The sequence below is a fragment of the Engystomops pustulosus genome, chromosome 4 (assembly GCF_040894005.1).
Source record: "Engystomops pustulosus chromosome 4, aEngPut4.maternal, whole genome shotgun sequence".
NCBI classification, from domain to species: Eukaryota; Metazoa; Chordata; class Amphibia; order Anura; family Leptodactylidae; genus Engystomops; species Engystomops pustulosus.
In genome coordinates, this window is record NC_092414.1 from 23,764,233 (window position 1) to 23,780,540 (window position 16,308).

Genomic DNA, 16,308 nt, shown 5'->3' on the forward strand with positions numbered 1-16,308 from the left:
CTGTATACAGACCTATCAAAGTTTTTACGCACCACTTATACTCTTCCAATTTTAAAGGGGTTGACTGCCATACCTCTGTCTTGAGCAGCAATAAATTTAGTAACGCAGTAGAAATAAATAAGGAAATGTGTTATCGCCCTGTCAGGCGATATTTCTGACCCCCCATAAAAATTATCAAAATCAGTATTTCGGTATATACTTCCAAAATCAACTGGTTTGGATGACCAGTATATGGAGACTCTTCTGACCGCAGGTGGTGGTGGAGACGGGGATCGGGATTGTTTCCTTGTGACTTTCCCTTTGTTCCTATTCATTGTTTGGCTGAGTGTGCATGTGAGTTGTAGTTGGTTGGTCCCTCTCCCATATATTAGTCTGCAGCTCTACAAGTACAAGATCAGCGTTAAGAGAGCTGATTTCCATTACAGCAAGGCAGGGCTGGCATTAGGGGAAGGCAAACTGGGCATTTTCCCAGGGACCCCATCCTAAATTCAACCAAGGGGTATTAAAGGATCAATACATCCCCTGCATGTGGACTTTTGTGGGAAGAGGATGTATTGCTCTTTTAATACCCATTGGTTGAATGTCCAGGTGAAGATGCAATCTATTATCTATCATATCTATCTATCTATCTATCTATCTATCTATCTATCATCTATCTATCTATCTATCTATCTATCTATCTATCTATCTATCTATCTAACTAACTATCCAGCTATCAAATTATCTACTGGTGTGTGATAGCGCAATTATTTGACCCCTTTTAGGTGCAAATCAATGTTAAAATAAGGTGCAAACATCTGGAAGCAGGAGAAAAACAAAGACAAATTAGGCACAAACCAGGAAACTGCTACACAGTGATCTCCAGAGAATTGCTGGAAAAAGGTGCTAAAAAATTTTGTGAATACCCATATGCGTCCAAAAAGTCAGTCAAATACAACCAAAAAAGGCACATCAGACTAAGATAAATGACCCCCTATATTTTGGCGTCTATAAATCTATATTATCTTTCATATTTACTTTCTATCATCCATCTCCCTATCATCTGTCTATTTCCTATTACATCCTCCTCCAGTCCCATATTACAGGTATTTACCTACTACTGTGTGTAACTACAAAGTGTTGTTATTGTGCAGGGATAAAGGAGCCTCTTACTGAAGGTGACTGCTCATAGAATAGTTTTATTTTGGGGCCCCACTTTAAGTTCTGCCCATGGCCCCCCCCCCCCCCCTTTGTCTAAAACCGTCCCTGCAGCAAGTATAGAATGATTATAAACTATAGACACTTATATGAGCAAAAACTAAGTTTTACGTAAATGCCTCGAATATAATAAACCAAAATGAGTCCTATAGTTGGTAGACAGAAATCTACTCAAGAATCAAGCCAGCATTAAAAAAAAGAACTGCAACATGCCGTATGTGCTAGTGTGAACTATGTCCTTACACACAACCGCAACTTTATACACTGTTCCTTTAAGAGGTGTTCCATCTCCTGTTCTGATTCAATGCACTTTGGCTCAGCATCGCCGGTAGGTGGGGACTCTGACAAGGCTTGGGAGGCAGTCAGAAGAAATAACAATAAAGATCTGCGGAGAAGCCAGGCTGCCTGTCCTAAGACACACGGAGAAGCCAGAGAAAGCCGGGGTAAGGATGCAGCAAAGGACGGAAGACGCAACTTTACACAAATCAAAATGTATTACTTGTTCTAGGAAATAGAGGAAATGCACCCGGCTTCACACAAAGGGTTACTTTCCTTGTAGCCGACGTGATCTGTATTTCCCTATGAGCACTGGATTGGTTGTAAGTGGAGGATTGGCTTTGGATACATGTGGATTTTTGCTTCTGCAGAACAGGGTCTTCGCTTACGTTACGATATTTTACTTTGTTATTTGATTCAATCTGAGAAAATTCTGGCTTGTCTGATATTTTGTCTACTGTTATGGCTCTAGAATCTAGAATATTGATTTTTTTTTAGCTAAGCAGGATAAAATTGTTTAAAGCAGCATCAATGTCGAACATAAAAAATTTTTGAAAATTGCTAAAATGGGACTGTATGGTTCCGAAAAGTCCATTATTAAATACCCATTAAGGACATTCATCTATTGTTCAGGACTGTTAGTGTCTCTCACTTTGGAGTACTCACAATGTCCATGTAATATCTAAAAAGTCCATTGAGTCAAAGAAATTATTTAATTCTATGTGTAATGCCTGCTGTCGCCTGCGGGGGTGCTGCTGGGAGATTGATCACTTACTGCTCAGTATAGATTATAGATCAATAGGAGGTGTGATCGGCTTATTGATCAGAGATTAACAAGAGATTGTCAAATGGCAGACATTTTATTATGTGAATTTTCTGGAATTTCAAAGCTGAAAGAATGGATCATCTGTGGACCTGTGCAGTAACAGGCTGTATTCACCACTGACCATCATCTGTTGTCCTCTCTATCTTAAATAGCTTAAAATATATATTAGAAAGTAGCATGGAGCAAATAAAAATGTATGACTACTGTTTCTGACAACACAGGACTTTGTAGTCTGTTACTGTGGAGATACAGAGATGTGAGAAAGAGCTGATGATGCAAAAAAGTAGATTTTTAATAAACACTGTTTACTTAAAAGGAATGAACTGCATACAATCCTATAAAGAGTGGCCCCTTCATGCTTGTTCGCTTCTGGGTACCTGCCTGTACCCGTTTCTGGTTTCATATTTGGCGTGTCGCTGTAACAACCTTGAGAGGAACACAGTAGACATCTATGATATCAGACTAGTGGGTTGATTGATAAGGCCATCCTTATACTGGTAGTCTGTGTCACACACAGGGGTGTGGGAGAGTCTCTTGGGGCTAGAGTTTGTGGACTCCCTGGACCACCGTGGGGGATGATGGTACTAGCCGCAACCCGGGACCAGAGTCTAAGTAGCCCCTGGTCTTCGCCAGAGCCCGCCGCAAAACGGTATGGTCTTTGCGGCAGCGGGGGTGCTACGAGGTCGTTCCACGGGTGCGACTAGCCCGCGGTGGAAAGGGGGAAGGTAGGACCTCGGGAAGGTAGGACCTCGGGAAGGCAGGGCCTCAGGCTGGATGGCAGGACCTCAGGCTGGATGGCAGGAGCTCAGGACGACCACTGGGATACTGGACCGCCACAGGAACACCGGACTGCCACAGGAATACAGGACCGCCACAGGAATACAGGACCGCCACAGGAATACAGGACCACAGGATACATGGAGGTGTCTGGAAACGCTGGAGGAACACAGGAAACACGGAGGCGTCTGGAAACACACAGGAGGAACACAGGAGGCTTTCACTTCAGTGGGAATGACTTATAAGGGCATGCCGGATTAGCCAGCGCCAATTAGGAGGACACTGGCACTTTAAATCCCAAAGAGCCGCTGCGCGTGCTAGCCCCCCTAGCAGGTGGGGACAAGCGTGGCCCAGTCAGACAGGATCACGGTCTACTCGGGACTGACGCAGAGCCAGGAGCCCGGAGAGGTGAGTACGGGCCCGGGGGGCATAGGCGCCGCATCGCGGAGCACGGGTGTACCGGCGATCCGTGACATGGATCGCGGGGGCACCTGTGAAAGTCTGGTGGGACACATGGACAATATTGGAACTAGTGTAACTCAAAGAAATGTGACCCAAGAATATGGACTTGCATGTTAACAGTTGCCCCTTGTTGTAACAAAGAAATTCCACAAAAGGGATTGTGGTTGGGATTCTTAAAAGATAGTGGCCATTGTGGGATTGTTGCACCAGAGTACCAGAGGATCCTCTTGTTGGCCCAGACTCTAACACTAGATCTCAGTTGTCCATTAGAAGAAACCCAAATTTGGAGGCTACTAATTTCATAATGTTTTGTAAAGCGTGGGCTGGGAGAACCACAGAGTGAGGCCCTTTGCACGCGGCCATACACCCGCCATGGTTGTACTTGGGTGTAGCATAGGAGGGAAGAGAGGTGAGTTCTCCTTCATAGGAAGACGGGCAGCCATGCAGCAAAAATGGCAAAATGTAGGACATGTCCTAATCTTGACGATGTGGCTGCCTCGTTCTCGTTCACTCAGACACTGTGTGCTCAGCCCACCATGATCGGGTGCCATAGACCACTATGAGGCCTGTGATCTGGTTGCATCCAGAATTTACGGGTGACTGGTAGTGGCGTATAGATGGGGCAGGCTGTGGCAGAGGTTATCTGCAGCACCTACTGCAGCACATAAGGGTAGGCTTTGTAGGCTAACATGAGTCTGGCACTGCCTGCCTCGTAGAAATTCCTACAGATATCTCCAACCTTTAGGGATGTACTATGTGTAATTATATATGTGGTCCTACATTAGAAACTGGCTGGAGGTCATCATAACACTTATGATCTCCCGATAGGTGAAGGTTGTCCTGATATCCTCTTGATATGTCATCAGTGCTGTAAATGTAAATATCTCGGTATATCTCTGTAGTCCGGTCTTGATGTTGTTAGGTGACATACAGTGAATGGCCTCCGTGTATTTACCCTTTCAGGGCTGTGCCGTACATTGAACTGTTTGCATTGAGGATTATTGATTAGATGGGAAATTCTTTGGATTCATAGGATTCACTATGTTCTACTCCATAAATACAGTTTCCGAGCCTTGGAGCCCATGTTAAGGTCATAATGATCTTAGATATAGATATTAGCCTTTTATTAGTTCCAGGTAAGAAAAGCGTAAATTATACGTTGACACTTTCTTCTCCAGTTCACGTGACTGATAATACCTGCACTGACGTCCTATCTGCCGCTCTTTATCTTCTGTCCTTGGTGTTTTGTTTTTTTTGCTTTAATGTGATAAGTTGCCCTCGTGGAAAGATAATAAAACTGGTATTATACCAGGATATTTACAAGTTTTTTAAATTATAGAATGATTACTGGGTTATTGGGAACAAGCATTTGTTGGACCACATTCAGGTTTTTTGTACCCAGTCTTAGAGGTGATCACTTAGACCACTTCTACACGGCCCGAACGTTCGTTGCAAACCGGAACTGAACTCAGCATGTCAGTTCAGTTCCGGTTTGCAGCGTCCGGGCCGTGCAATCCGTGCAGCACGCATTGCGAGTGTGATGCGAGTTCATCGCATCACACTCACGAGTGTAGAAGGGGCCTTAGAAAAGGTGATCAAAATCTGATTGAACTACGAAATACACGTATAATAACCCACAAAAAGTAGGTTGGCACGACTGTAGGCTCTTTCACTTGAACAAAGTGCACCAAAAAAGAAATGGGGCACACTTCCAGAGCAGCGCATCCCGAGATTTATGAAGAACGGGCGCCACAATTCATAAATCTGGTGCCCTCTGCACACTACACAGCCAAACTGCACATAGTACAGACTGCACTAGTTTTAATGAATCTGGGCCTTTATGTTAAAGGTGCACCAAAAAAAGTTGGTGCTTTCTGTTGGAGCAGTGCAGGGTGTGCCAGATAATGACCATGTGGCACATTTCATGAATCTGGCGCCCCCTGCACACTCCACAGGCAAACTACACATAGTGTATTTTGCGCTATTTTGGATAAACGTTTGCCAGGGCGTGCAACACAATTCTGTCGGACTGCTTGTTAAACGTATGTGTTGCACGGTCCAAATGTGTCGTGCCCCTTTATGTCGCGTTGGTTATAATGCAACTGCAACACAAATGTGGCACGGACACTTCTTAAATACCTGTGCAAACAGTTTGCACTGAAAAGAACGTGCAAAGTCAGACAGAAAACTGGTGCAGGGGCTTTAATAAACTTGGGACATTGTATAAGAGCCACGGGGGTACTCAGCTAATGTCAATGTAGACTGTTGCAGATACACGATAAAAAAAGACGGAAGTAAGCAGCATTCACCAAAATGTCTTCTTTATTCAGAACTAAAAGACAGGGAGGGTAAGCCGGACACACATCAGCGGCATCCACCCGTTTCACACATTTCTGCGCCTTATACAAAATGCACGGCATGACAAAGTGCAGGGGTGCGCAAAACGATCTGTTGCCACTGGTGTGTGTTTGGCTTACACTCCTCGTCTTTAAGGCCGCATTCACACGACCATAGATCTATACGTCCCCATAGACTTCTATGGTGACCCAGCGGCGGTACAGTGTACTGTGCCGTACACAGGGAAAAGCATGCTGTATCTTTCCCCGTGTTTGTGGACGTGCGGCGCTGTTTCCTATGGAGAGGGGAGGGGTGCAAATCAGGGCTACCCTAACCCTAGAGCTAACCCTTCAAGGATGATTGAACAAATTTTCATTTGATTCGGTACTGGAAAATCTGCAGATTTGTACCGAATAAACCAATCAATTTGCCTGTCTATAACAGCAGATAGGGTAAGGTTGGACGTGTGTCCTTACAACGGAGGGCACAGATGTATCCATCCCACTGTAGACTTACATGTCACCCAGTGCCAGCAGGGGGAGGAGTGAATATTGGGAGCAGTTGGTGATTTGCTGCTGAAGATGTTTAGGGTGTTTCCACAGTGATATCACTGTCCCGAGCGTAAGCTCAGCAGAGGCCAGAGGGGGGATGCAGTACTTCTGTATCCATCTCCCCTAGCATTCAATGGCCTCCGCTGAGCATATACGTTGCTTAGCAGGCGGGAGCAGGATGGAAAGATATTGGGGCACATTTACTTACCCATCCCGTTGACGGGATGTCCGACGAGGATTCGGAGCTGCCGCGATTCACTAAGGTCATGCATCCAATTTCCTGCATGTGTCGCTTCCCCGCTGAGGTCTGCCGGAGTTTACCTTCTTCATCCCGGTGTATGTAAGTGCTGATCTTGCGACACAATTTGGTATTTAAATTCTGCGGTTTGTCCGGATCAGTCAGGTTGTCCGACGGCCACGGCCCCCGATTTGTGACGCATGCAAGACGGCGCTGATGCGCCACAATCCGATCGCCTGCGCCAAAAACCCGGGGCATTTCAGGGCAAATCCGAAAAAAAAATAGCGAAACCCGACGGAAATGCGTCCGACGGACCCTTAGTAAATGTGCCCCCTTGTCTTTCCATTCTGCATTTTGCACATTATACAACGTATACTGTTCAGATTGAGGCAAAAACTAAACCTCCGCCTGTGGATACACTCAGCATATACAACCAGAGCTTTCCGGGCATATATGCTGAGCATATCAAAAAATGAGATGTGGATGGAGCATTGAAAACCTCTGAAACCACAGTAATTTAACTTTTTGAATTTTTGTTTCTTTACAGATGGGCAAAAGTCAAACCTCTGCCCTCCCTGAACGCAGGGCACAGGTAAGATGTATAACAGACTCTATTGTATCTGGATATACTGTTCATATAGCTAACACTGTATATTACGTCTCGCTTTGTAGGATGGTCAAGTTTGGGACTCGGTGAAGAAAACAGCCTTTGTGTTGGGCACTGGACTTCTTACCTTTGCTGCTTTCAGAAACACAGTCACGTGGTGAGGAATCAAGGAGATGTATAGAGAGCACATTTATATCTATGAACAGTAGAAAGTGTGTGTGCCTACTGGTGGTTTTTATAGAAGTGTGCATGACATATTTGTGAGATTCACCATGAAACATTAGATGTAGGACCATTTTCAGGGCCTTTTGTGTAAACATTTGGGGTATATGAGTTTACAAAATAACTGTAATGATTGTTCTTCATGGTCCTATTATAAGTGAGGGGCTTATTTGCCATCTATAATGGCCCTTTAACATGTGAAGGGCTTATCTAAACATCTACAATGGTCCTCTATCATGTGAGGGGCTTGTCTAACCATCTAAGATGATCCTTTTAACATGTGAGGAGCTTATCTAACCATCTAAGATGGTCCTGCAACATGTTAGGGCTTAACTCACCATTTAGGATGGTCCTTTATCATGTGAGGGGCTTATCTAACTAGGCTTATCTAACGTCCTTCACACGTTTGGAGCGTTTCTAACCATTTAGGATGGTCCTACAACATGAGGGGCTTTTCTGACCATCTAGGATTGTCCTACAAAATGTGAGGGGCTTATCTAACCATCTAAGATGGTCCTTTAACATGTGAGGAACTTATGTAACCTTCTAGGATAGTCCTTCAACATGTTAGGGGTTTATCTAACCATCTGAAATGGTCCTACAACATATGAGGGGCTTTTCTGACTGTGTAGGATGGTCCCACAACATGTGAGGGGCTTATCTAACCATCTAAGATGGTCCTTTAACATGTGAGGAACTTATCTAACCTTCTAGGATGGTCCTTCAACATGTTAGGGGTTTATCTAAGAATTTGGAATGGGCTTTTCTGACTGTGTAGGATGGTCCCACAACATGTGAGGGGCTTATCTTGCCATCTGAGACCATCTCAGTTGGTGGAATTCGATGGATTTCCTACAGTAATTGAGGCAGTGGATGGAAATACTCTTTGAATAAAACTAATTGTAAGTAGACTGGTGACATGTCGTGGCTTGAGAAATATTTCTACCCAAGGCTAAGAAGCTGCTCTTGATTTGGAACAAACAAATATTGGAAGTCAATGGTTTTAATTTGGATTCTTTTGTCCTGTATTATTACACAGAAGTCTGGTGACCGGGTCTTATGACTCAAGTTAACAGCAGTTCTTCTTCAACTACCACAGACTGATGACTTAATGACCATAATATTTTTAACAGGAATTGAAAGTGTTTTTTTTCTTTTGTATGACTATTTCATGTAACTTTTACATGAAATGTAAAGTTTTTTTTTTACCTCTCCATTTTTTACTTTCTGCTGTTTTATGGGGGGGGCTTATTTTTTGTGGGGAAAATTGTACTTTCTAATGGCTTTATAATGGAACCCAAACAGAATGTCTGAATCATGACAGCATTCTCAATATCTTAGGCATCTGCAGCATTTCTGGGGTGCATCTGGTGATTTCTGGCAAGCCATCTGGGGAAAGCTGCACAACTATTTTGGGGACAATGAACTGGCCTTATACTGTTTGGGTGAGTCACTAATGTAACTTGTCATTGTGTTATAGTTGATTGTATTAAAATAGGATTATTCAATCATAGATATGTACACGTGAATGTACTTCAGAAATGGAAAAACACACTTTTACGATTTATTCTAACACCCCCCCCCCCCCCCCCCCCCCGCTTGATGTTGTCTTATATACATTCCAGGCATAGTTAGCCACTGCTGGTATTTTAATCCAGATCACCCGCTATTTTATACACTCACACAACCTATAGCGATATATACTTCTCGTGATAAAATGGTCATGCTCCTCCTACAGACAAATGTCGAAATAAGCCTCATGCAAACAACTGTAATCGGGGGCTATGAGCTAGCCGCAACTTGTGCCCCTAATGAGGTCTACTGTGTGATTAGGCACGGAGCATGCACCACAAAGTATAGAGAAGGTCCTATTCCTATCGAGATTGTGGTGCTGCCGCTCCATTTCTTACGGACATCGAGGGTTTCGGGGCCTGATGCTTATTCGCCCTTGTCCATCAGACTAAAACAGGTCACAAACAGGCATCACTTTCCCCTGTTTGCAGCTAGTATTGCACACACAGTGGTGTGCACGAGTGCATGACATATATCTATGTTCATAGTATCGATTATTGATATTTCAATAGATTATTAGATTCGAAACTAATTTAATATAAATGACTGATAAATCAATAAAATGCAAAAGTACACAGTAGCAAGAGATCAAAACTACCACAGATGGCCCCAAAAGCTTGAGCATTCCTTCAAGAACAGTTCCCTAAAAAGTGGATTGGTTGTCATGCGCCAGTTGAATGGCCACCAAGGTCTCCCAATCTCACCCCCTTAGTCTTTTATCTTTGGGGTCATCTGAAGGCAATCGTTTATGCTATGAAGATATAATGGATACTGGAAACATGTGCTAGCATTTCTTCTGCAATGTATGCTATCAGTGTGTCAGGAGAAGAGGCTTGACAATCCAACACAATGGGCAGGACCTTGATCACATTTTATTTGGTCATAAACTTGAAAGTTACAATAGGAGAAAGTTACAATAAATCCAAGTACAACAATAGGTTTGATGTGACACAACCATCTCCCAATTGGAAAAAAAGTTGGATCCAAAACGGCCAACATCAAAATGGTCGCCATGGTCAACACCCAACTTGAAAAGTTTCCCCCTCCCATATACTAATGTACCACAGTTGATATCACCAACCATTCCCATTTTATTTACGTGTATCCATGTAAATGGCCCACTGATGTAGTAATTTTTTTTCTTCTTTTGTCCAGGTGCCATGGTAATTCCAAGTCTTTCCTTTTGGATGTACAATGCAGTCCTGATGGTGATCGACCTGACGGGAAAACCAAACTTTATAACTCGGTACAGAGTTCAACTCGGAAAGAATGACCCAGTACGTACAGAAATCCAAATGCTCTTCTGTTACCTACCTCTAGATCAGTGATGGTGAACCTTTTAGTGCCCGAGTGCCCAAACTTCAACCAAAAGCCACTTATTTATTGCAAAGTGCCAGCACAGCAATTCATGCAGTAATTTATTTCTCATTGTTCTTTGACGACTTTCAATTGTATCAGCCTCCTAAGAACACCAACACAGGTCAAAGGAGGAGGGCCAAATCATTGTAGGAAGATTCTGCAGGAACATTCTTTGAGTCCTATCTGGTAAACTTCATTACGGGGTGATGGCCTGGGTGCCCACTGAGAGTGCTCCGAGTGCCGCCTCTGGCACCCGTGCCATAGGTTCGCCACCACTGCTCTAGAGGATATCTTTAACTACATTTGGGAAATTTGTTGAGTTAAAGCTGGAGTACAGAGATCATGGGTTGTGGGCAAATGAAGGGTGGCCGTATGTAGGGACAATGAGGTGGAGTATGACGTCATTGGTGTATACGAAAGATGATGATTTTCACGTATCTGTAATGTGGTTGATGTTTGCAGGTGGACCCAGGAAAGCTGAAAGCTGCAGTCAAGGTCGTCTTATTTAACCAGCTCTTCCTCTCCTTCCCCATGGTTCTCCTCATGTATCCATTCATGAAGTGGCGAGGTAACCCTTGCGGAACAGAGTTGCCCACATTTCATTGGGTTCTACTGGAACTCTCAGTTTTTGTGTTGGTTGAAGAAATTCTTTTCTATTACTCGCACAGGTAAGGTGCTGGATATATAGAATAATGTGTATACAATAATCCAGAACAAAGTTTTGACACCATATTTATACTTGGAGCTTTGTTTTCTTGATACAAAGCACTATATATTCTAACTTTGCCACTAGGGAAAAACAAAGTGGATCTATAAATTATACGGCTGATGGGTGTGTATTTAAGAAATAACACTATGGGGCAGATTTACTTACCCGGTCCGTTCGCGATCCAGCGGCGCGTTCTCTGCGGTGGATTCGGGTCCGGCCGGGATTCATCAAGGCACTTCCTCCGCCGTCCACCAGGTGGCGCTGCTGCGCTTAAAAGCATCCGAATGCCCTGAAATTCACCGAGCCGGACCAAGTGAAGGTAAGCGCGTCCCAAGCGTCACTTTTATTGTTTTAAATGCGGCGGTTTTTCCGAATCCGTCGGGTTTTCGCTCGGCCACGCCCCCCGATTTCCGTCGCGTGCATGGCGGCGCCGATGCGCCACAATCCGATCACGTGCGCCAAAATCCCAGGGCTATTCTGGTACAATCGGCGCAAATCGGAAATATTCGGGTAACATGTCGGGAAAACGCGAATCGGGCCCTTAGTAAATGACCCTCTATATGTGGCCATAAGATGACTTTTCATCAGCTTTCTTTTTCTGTATACACAGCAGTATAATCCAAGAAAGAGCACTTACTAAAAGCCGCAGCAGACTATTATCTCTATACCTCTTTACAGTTGCTCAATCCTTCTCTACCCCTCTCCTCTTTATGGGCTACAATACAATGGGGAACTGGAACTTAAAGGGGTATTCCGGGAATATGAATGTCTAATACAAAAAGCCATAATGCTAGAAATAAATGAATACAACAAAACTCAATGTCATTAATCTCAAAACAGAGATTAAATAGTTTGCTTTTAAGATGCACAAAATTTAGAAGGGTATGATTGTTATTTTAGTTCATGGTCGTGTTTAAATCCGTTTCCTCTTTTCAATCCAGATTGTTCCATCACCCAAGCATTTACAAACATATCCACAAACAGCACCATGAATGGACCGCACCTGTGGGAGTGGTGTGCCTGTATGCCCATCCGGTAGAGCACATTGTAAGTAGAAGCCATCATAAGTTGACAAGAAAGTTGTCTCAATTACAGACATACCCTGTCACGTTGGAGCTACTGTGGCTACTAAATGACTGTTTGTAGGAGGGAAGCCATGGCCATCCGGTCATCTCTGCTGGTGGCCATTCACATTACGCTGCCTAAATTACAAGATAATTTATGTTGCTCCACTGGCTCATTGGCTAGGTCCTAAGGCCAAGTTCACTTGTGGTCATACAAACTTTTCAACATATTGGGGCAGATTTACTTACCCGGTCCATTCGCAATCCAGCGGCGCGTTCTCTGCGCTGGATTTGGGTCCGGCCGGGATTTATTAAGGTAGTTCCTCCGCCGTTCACCAGGTGGCGCTGCTGCGCTTAAAAGCATCGGAACGCACTGGAATACACCGGCTCGGGCTGAGTGAAGGTAAGTGCAAGCTCCGCGACAGATTTTTTTTAAAAAATGCGGCGGTTTTTCCGAATCCGTCGGGTTTTCGTTCGGCCACGCCCCCCGATTTCCGTTGCGTGCATGCCAGCGCCACAATCGGATCGCGTGCGCCAAAATCCCGGGGCAATTCAGGGGAAATTGGCGCAAATCGGAAATATTCGGGTAACACGTCCGGAAAATGCGAATCGGGCCCTTAGTAAATGACCCCCATTGGGGCAGATTTACTTACCCTGTCCAGTCGCGATCCCGCGGTGCGTTGTCCAATTTCCTGCAGGTGTCGCTTCTGCGCCGAGGTCCGCCGGAGTTCACCTTCTTCCTGGTGCATGTAAGTGCGTGCTCTTGCGACACATTTTTTTTTAAATTCCGCGGTTTGTCCACCCCCAGTTTGTCGCATGCAAGCCGGCGCCGATGTGCCACAATCCGACCGCGTGCACCAAAAACCCGGGGCAATTCGGCGCAAAACTGAAATATTCGGGAAAATCCGACGGAATCATGGTCTGTGGACCTTAGTAAATATGCCGATTGTTTTTGGACCCTCGGGTTCATTTTTTGCTCGCTTGATCTAGGTAGGTGATGCCTACAATAAGAAAACTAGTATCATTTAGCTACACAAATTCAATAAAAACGTAATTTTTGAGAGTTTCTCTGTAAAAGCCATATCTCCACAAGATAGGGAAGACGGATGGAGGTCTGTGTTCCATGTCAATGAAGTGGTGGTTCCTCGTGGTTGACCACTGCTCAATTTACTTCTAAGGGATGGCTACTATATTCTTTGGTCATTTACCAAAAATGTTATCTATCCTGCAGCTTTCCAATATGTTGCCACCTATGGTCGGGCCAATGCTGATGGGATCCCATGTAGCTACAATCATGCTGTGGTTTTGCATTGCTCTGGCGAGCACCACTATCTCACATTGTGGCTACCATCTGCCGTTCCTGCCTTCCCCAGAATTTCATGATTTTCATCACCTCAAGTAAGTTAAAAAAAAAATTCAAAATATATTTATATATATATAATTGGTCAGAATATTACAGATGACAATAACTAACATTCTTGAGAGATTGTCAAATTCAACCATTGGAAACAAGCAACCTACTCACCCTTACAAGTAGTCATATGGCTCAATCCCAAACTTGGGCCACCAAGAGATGGCACTTACTGTTAAACGGAATCTACCACCAGGATGAAGGACTGATTGCTCCTCAATGCACAGGTGTTAATGGAGCCTGGAGCCCCTCAGGCTCATTTGCATACAGTCTTTCATCCTGGTGGCAGTTGTCCTTTAAAATGGGGAACTAATACCAGATCTGTCCATCTTTTGCCACCCTCACCAATCAAGTGAAATAGTGACGTGGACACAATACTCTATGGAACGTCATAGATCGGTTGATTGGTGGAGGTGCCAATAGGTCAACAACATCAAACCCCTAGTAATCAGTAGCCCACACCGTTCTGCGCAATTTTCTCAGCATTCCGAAATCTTTCTCTTCCAGATTTAACCAATGTTATGGAGTGCTGGGTGTTTTTGACCGACTTCACGGCACAGATCTGATATTCAAGCAAAACAAGGCCTACGACAGAGACATTTTACTACTGAATTTTACCCCTCTAACTCAAAGCATTCCTGATCCACCCAAGAAAACGGAGTAACATCTTACTGGACTGCTCCAACTATGGAAACGTATTAATCTTTCTTAGCAAAAAACCAATAGTCCATACAATACCAAAGTGCTTTCATTCAAATGGTATTTTGGCCTGGTTCATACGTCTGAGCTGTGGTGCGTTTGATGCCATTTTCCAAGTATTAGGCAAGCGGGAACCAATATTACGATCTACATCTTTCATGTCTCTACGAAACTTTAGACTATGTGCCTCCAACCTCTACTTTACTAACTATTGTGAATATACCACTCCGAACAGGCCCACAGCTGTCGGAACACGCAACATGGTAAAATTTCAAAATAGTAGCAGATCACCGATTTGGACTATTTAGACTATTTCTGTATTTTCATACCAATTTGACCATTTTGCCAGTGTGTGAGCTCAAGAGTAATGCCTTCATGCTGATGGGAAAGCTTTTTACCCTTTGAGTGGCCACGCTCCTGAGAGTCCAGGTGTTAGAGTTGGTTGCTCGAGTCTACTTCGGACCCTTGGGGTATGCGCACTTTGTTTAGTGAAGCCAAGACGAGTACAACTTGCTTCACTGTGAGGTTCCGAAATGCATTTTCTCCTGGATCACCGACACCTTTACCACCTGGAATTTTAGGAAAGGGGCCCCTGACACTCGAAAGGTTAAAAAAAAAAAGTTTTGGACCCTAAATCCTGAGGCATGAAGACATACTGGAGTTTTAAGGACCTACCGACAGGTTCCGTTTCACCTAGTCCTTCTGCTGCTTCCCAGATCAATTACTTCTGGAATCTTGTTATTAATTGAATGTATTGTGTGAAATAATTGTATTCTTTTAATTCAGCGACTAACAAATCTAGAATTATCAGAGTATGTATAGAAGTATGACTGAATGCTGTGCATTACCTGAAAACAGAAATAAACTTTTTAATTTGTAAAAAATTTTGAGAGTCCATCTATATACGTGTCGCTTAATTTGATGAAGAACTTGTGTTATTTTTTCCTTGTTGGAACCATGGTTCTGATCCACAGCCACCTTTCCTTTTGAAAAGGGCACCAACCACCAGGATGAAGGACTGTATGCAAATGTGCCTGAGGGGCTTCCGGCTCCATTCACACCTATGGAGCCTGGAGCCCCTCAGGCTTATTTGTATACAGTCCTTCATCCTGGCGCTAGATGCCCTTAAGACACCACAGTCACAGCCGTTTTATTGAATTCTACCTTGTGTAGGGCGGGTTCTAGGAATATGATGAAAAGGTGTTCTGCTCTTCCGTTTAGACCACTTATTCAATGAACTAGATTTGATTGTGTTCCTTTAAGGGGATTGTACCAATTATAGAAATTCCTACACGTCCATTAGCAGAGCCTGACCGACATCAGTGTGAGAGCTTTCGCAGCTACGTCACCAAGATCCTTAACCAATTATACCGTGGGAAAAGTCTAAGAAGACTGGAGAACACTTGTGCAAGCCCAAGAGCCATGGACATCTTGACAAATTCCTCTGTGAAAGTTTTGCTTCCCCGTTAGCACCGGTGTTTGGCAGTCCTAGTGATCATACATTATAGGACACCTGTCATCAGGTCTGTGTCACTAGTCCTGTCACTACTACCTGTTGGAGCAGCTCACAAGTATCCCATCCCAGCCTTTATCTAGTTATTTCATACATTAATCATTATAAGATCATCTATTCTTTATTATGTAAAGGAGGCTGATCACATGGTCAGAGGCAGTGATGTCACCCCTGTTCCCCCTCTCCTCCCCCTGCTCATGTCTGTGTGTAATGTATAGTAAAGCATTGCTGGTGTCTGTGCTTTATCTGCTGACATGCTGCCTCCTCCTAATACACAGAGACACAGACATCAGCTACACAAGTACCTGACACGTTCTGCTCCAACATGTCTGCCTGGAGCTGCTAATGGCAGTTTATGAAAATATATTTAGTTTAGGGGGTTAATTTGCCTGACTGGTTCTCGTCTTGTGGGAAAATCCCCTTTAAAAAGTTTGGACCCAACTATTGGGCATCTCAGTGACAGAACTCCCAAACATCACTCCCAGAGA

At 44.0% G+C, this 16,308-nt stretch overlaps 1 protein-coding gene across 3 annotated transcripts; it reads left to right on the forward strand.

Annotated features, from left to right (window-relative positions):
• Positions 1-1,517: 1,517 nt before the first annotated feature.
• Positions 1,518-15,191, forward strand: FAXDC2 (fatty acid hydroxylase domain containing 2). 3 transcript variants are annotated; one of them, XM_072145517.1, is made up of 9 exons: positions 1,518-1,640; positions 7,212-7,256; positions 7,337-7,428; positions 8,835-8,938; positions 10,221-10,342; positions 10,887-11,092; positions 12,075-12,180; positions 13,429-13,595; positions 14,116-15,191. In XM_072145517.1, the coding sequence occupies exons 2-9, from the start codon at positions 7,212-7,214 to the stop codon at positions 14,270-14,272; spliced, it is 999 nt and encodes a 332-aa protein (XP_072001618.1). In that variant the 5' UTR covers positions 1,518-1,640; the 3' UTR covers positions 14,273-15,191. The 3 variants fall into 3 exon arrangements, with proteins under 3 accessions (XP_072001618.1, XP_072001617.1, XP_072001619.1); XM_072145516.1 differs by lacking the exon at positions 1,518-1,640 and adding an exon at positions 1,648-1,796; XM_072145518.1 differs by lacking the exon at positions 1,518-1,640 and adding an exon at positions 3,463-3,484.
• The last annotated feature ends 1,117 nt before the right edge of the window (positions 15,192-16,308 follow it).

Excerpts from the sequence above, each read along its gene's own strand:
- FAXDC2 (XM_072145516.1), top strand. Across the intron at positions 8,939-10,220 it reads ACTGGCCTTATACTGTTTGG|GTGCCATGGTAATTCCAAGT; the intron begins GTGAGTCACTAA and ends TCTTTTGTCCAG. Across the intron at positions 10,343-10,886 it reads AACTCGGAAAGAATGACCCA|GTGGACCCAGGAAAGCTGAA; the intron begins GTACGTACAGAA and ends TGATGTTTGCAG.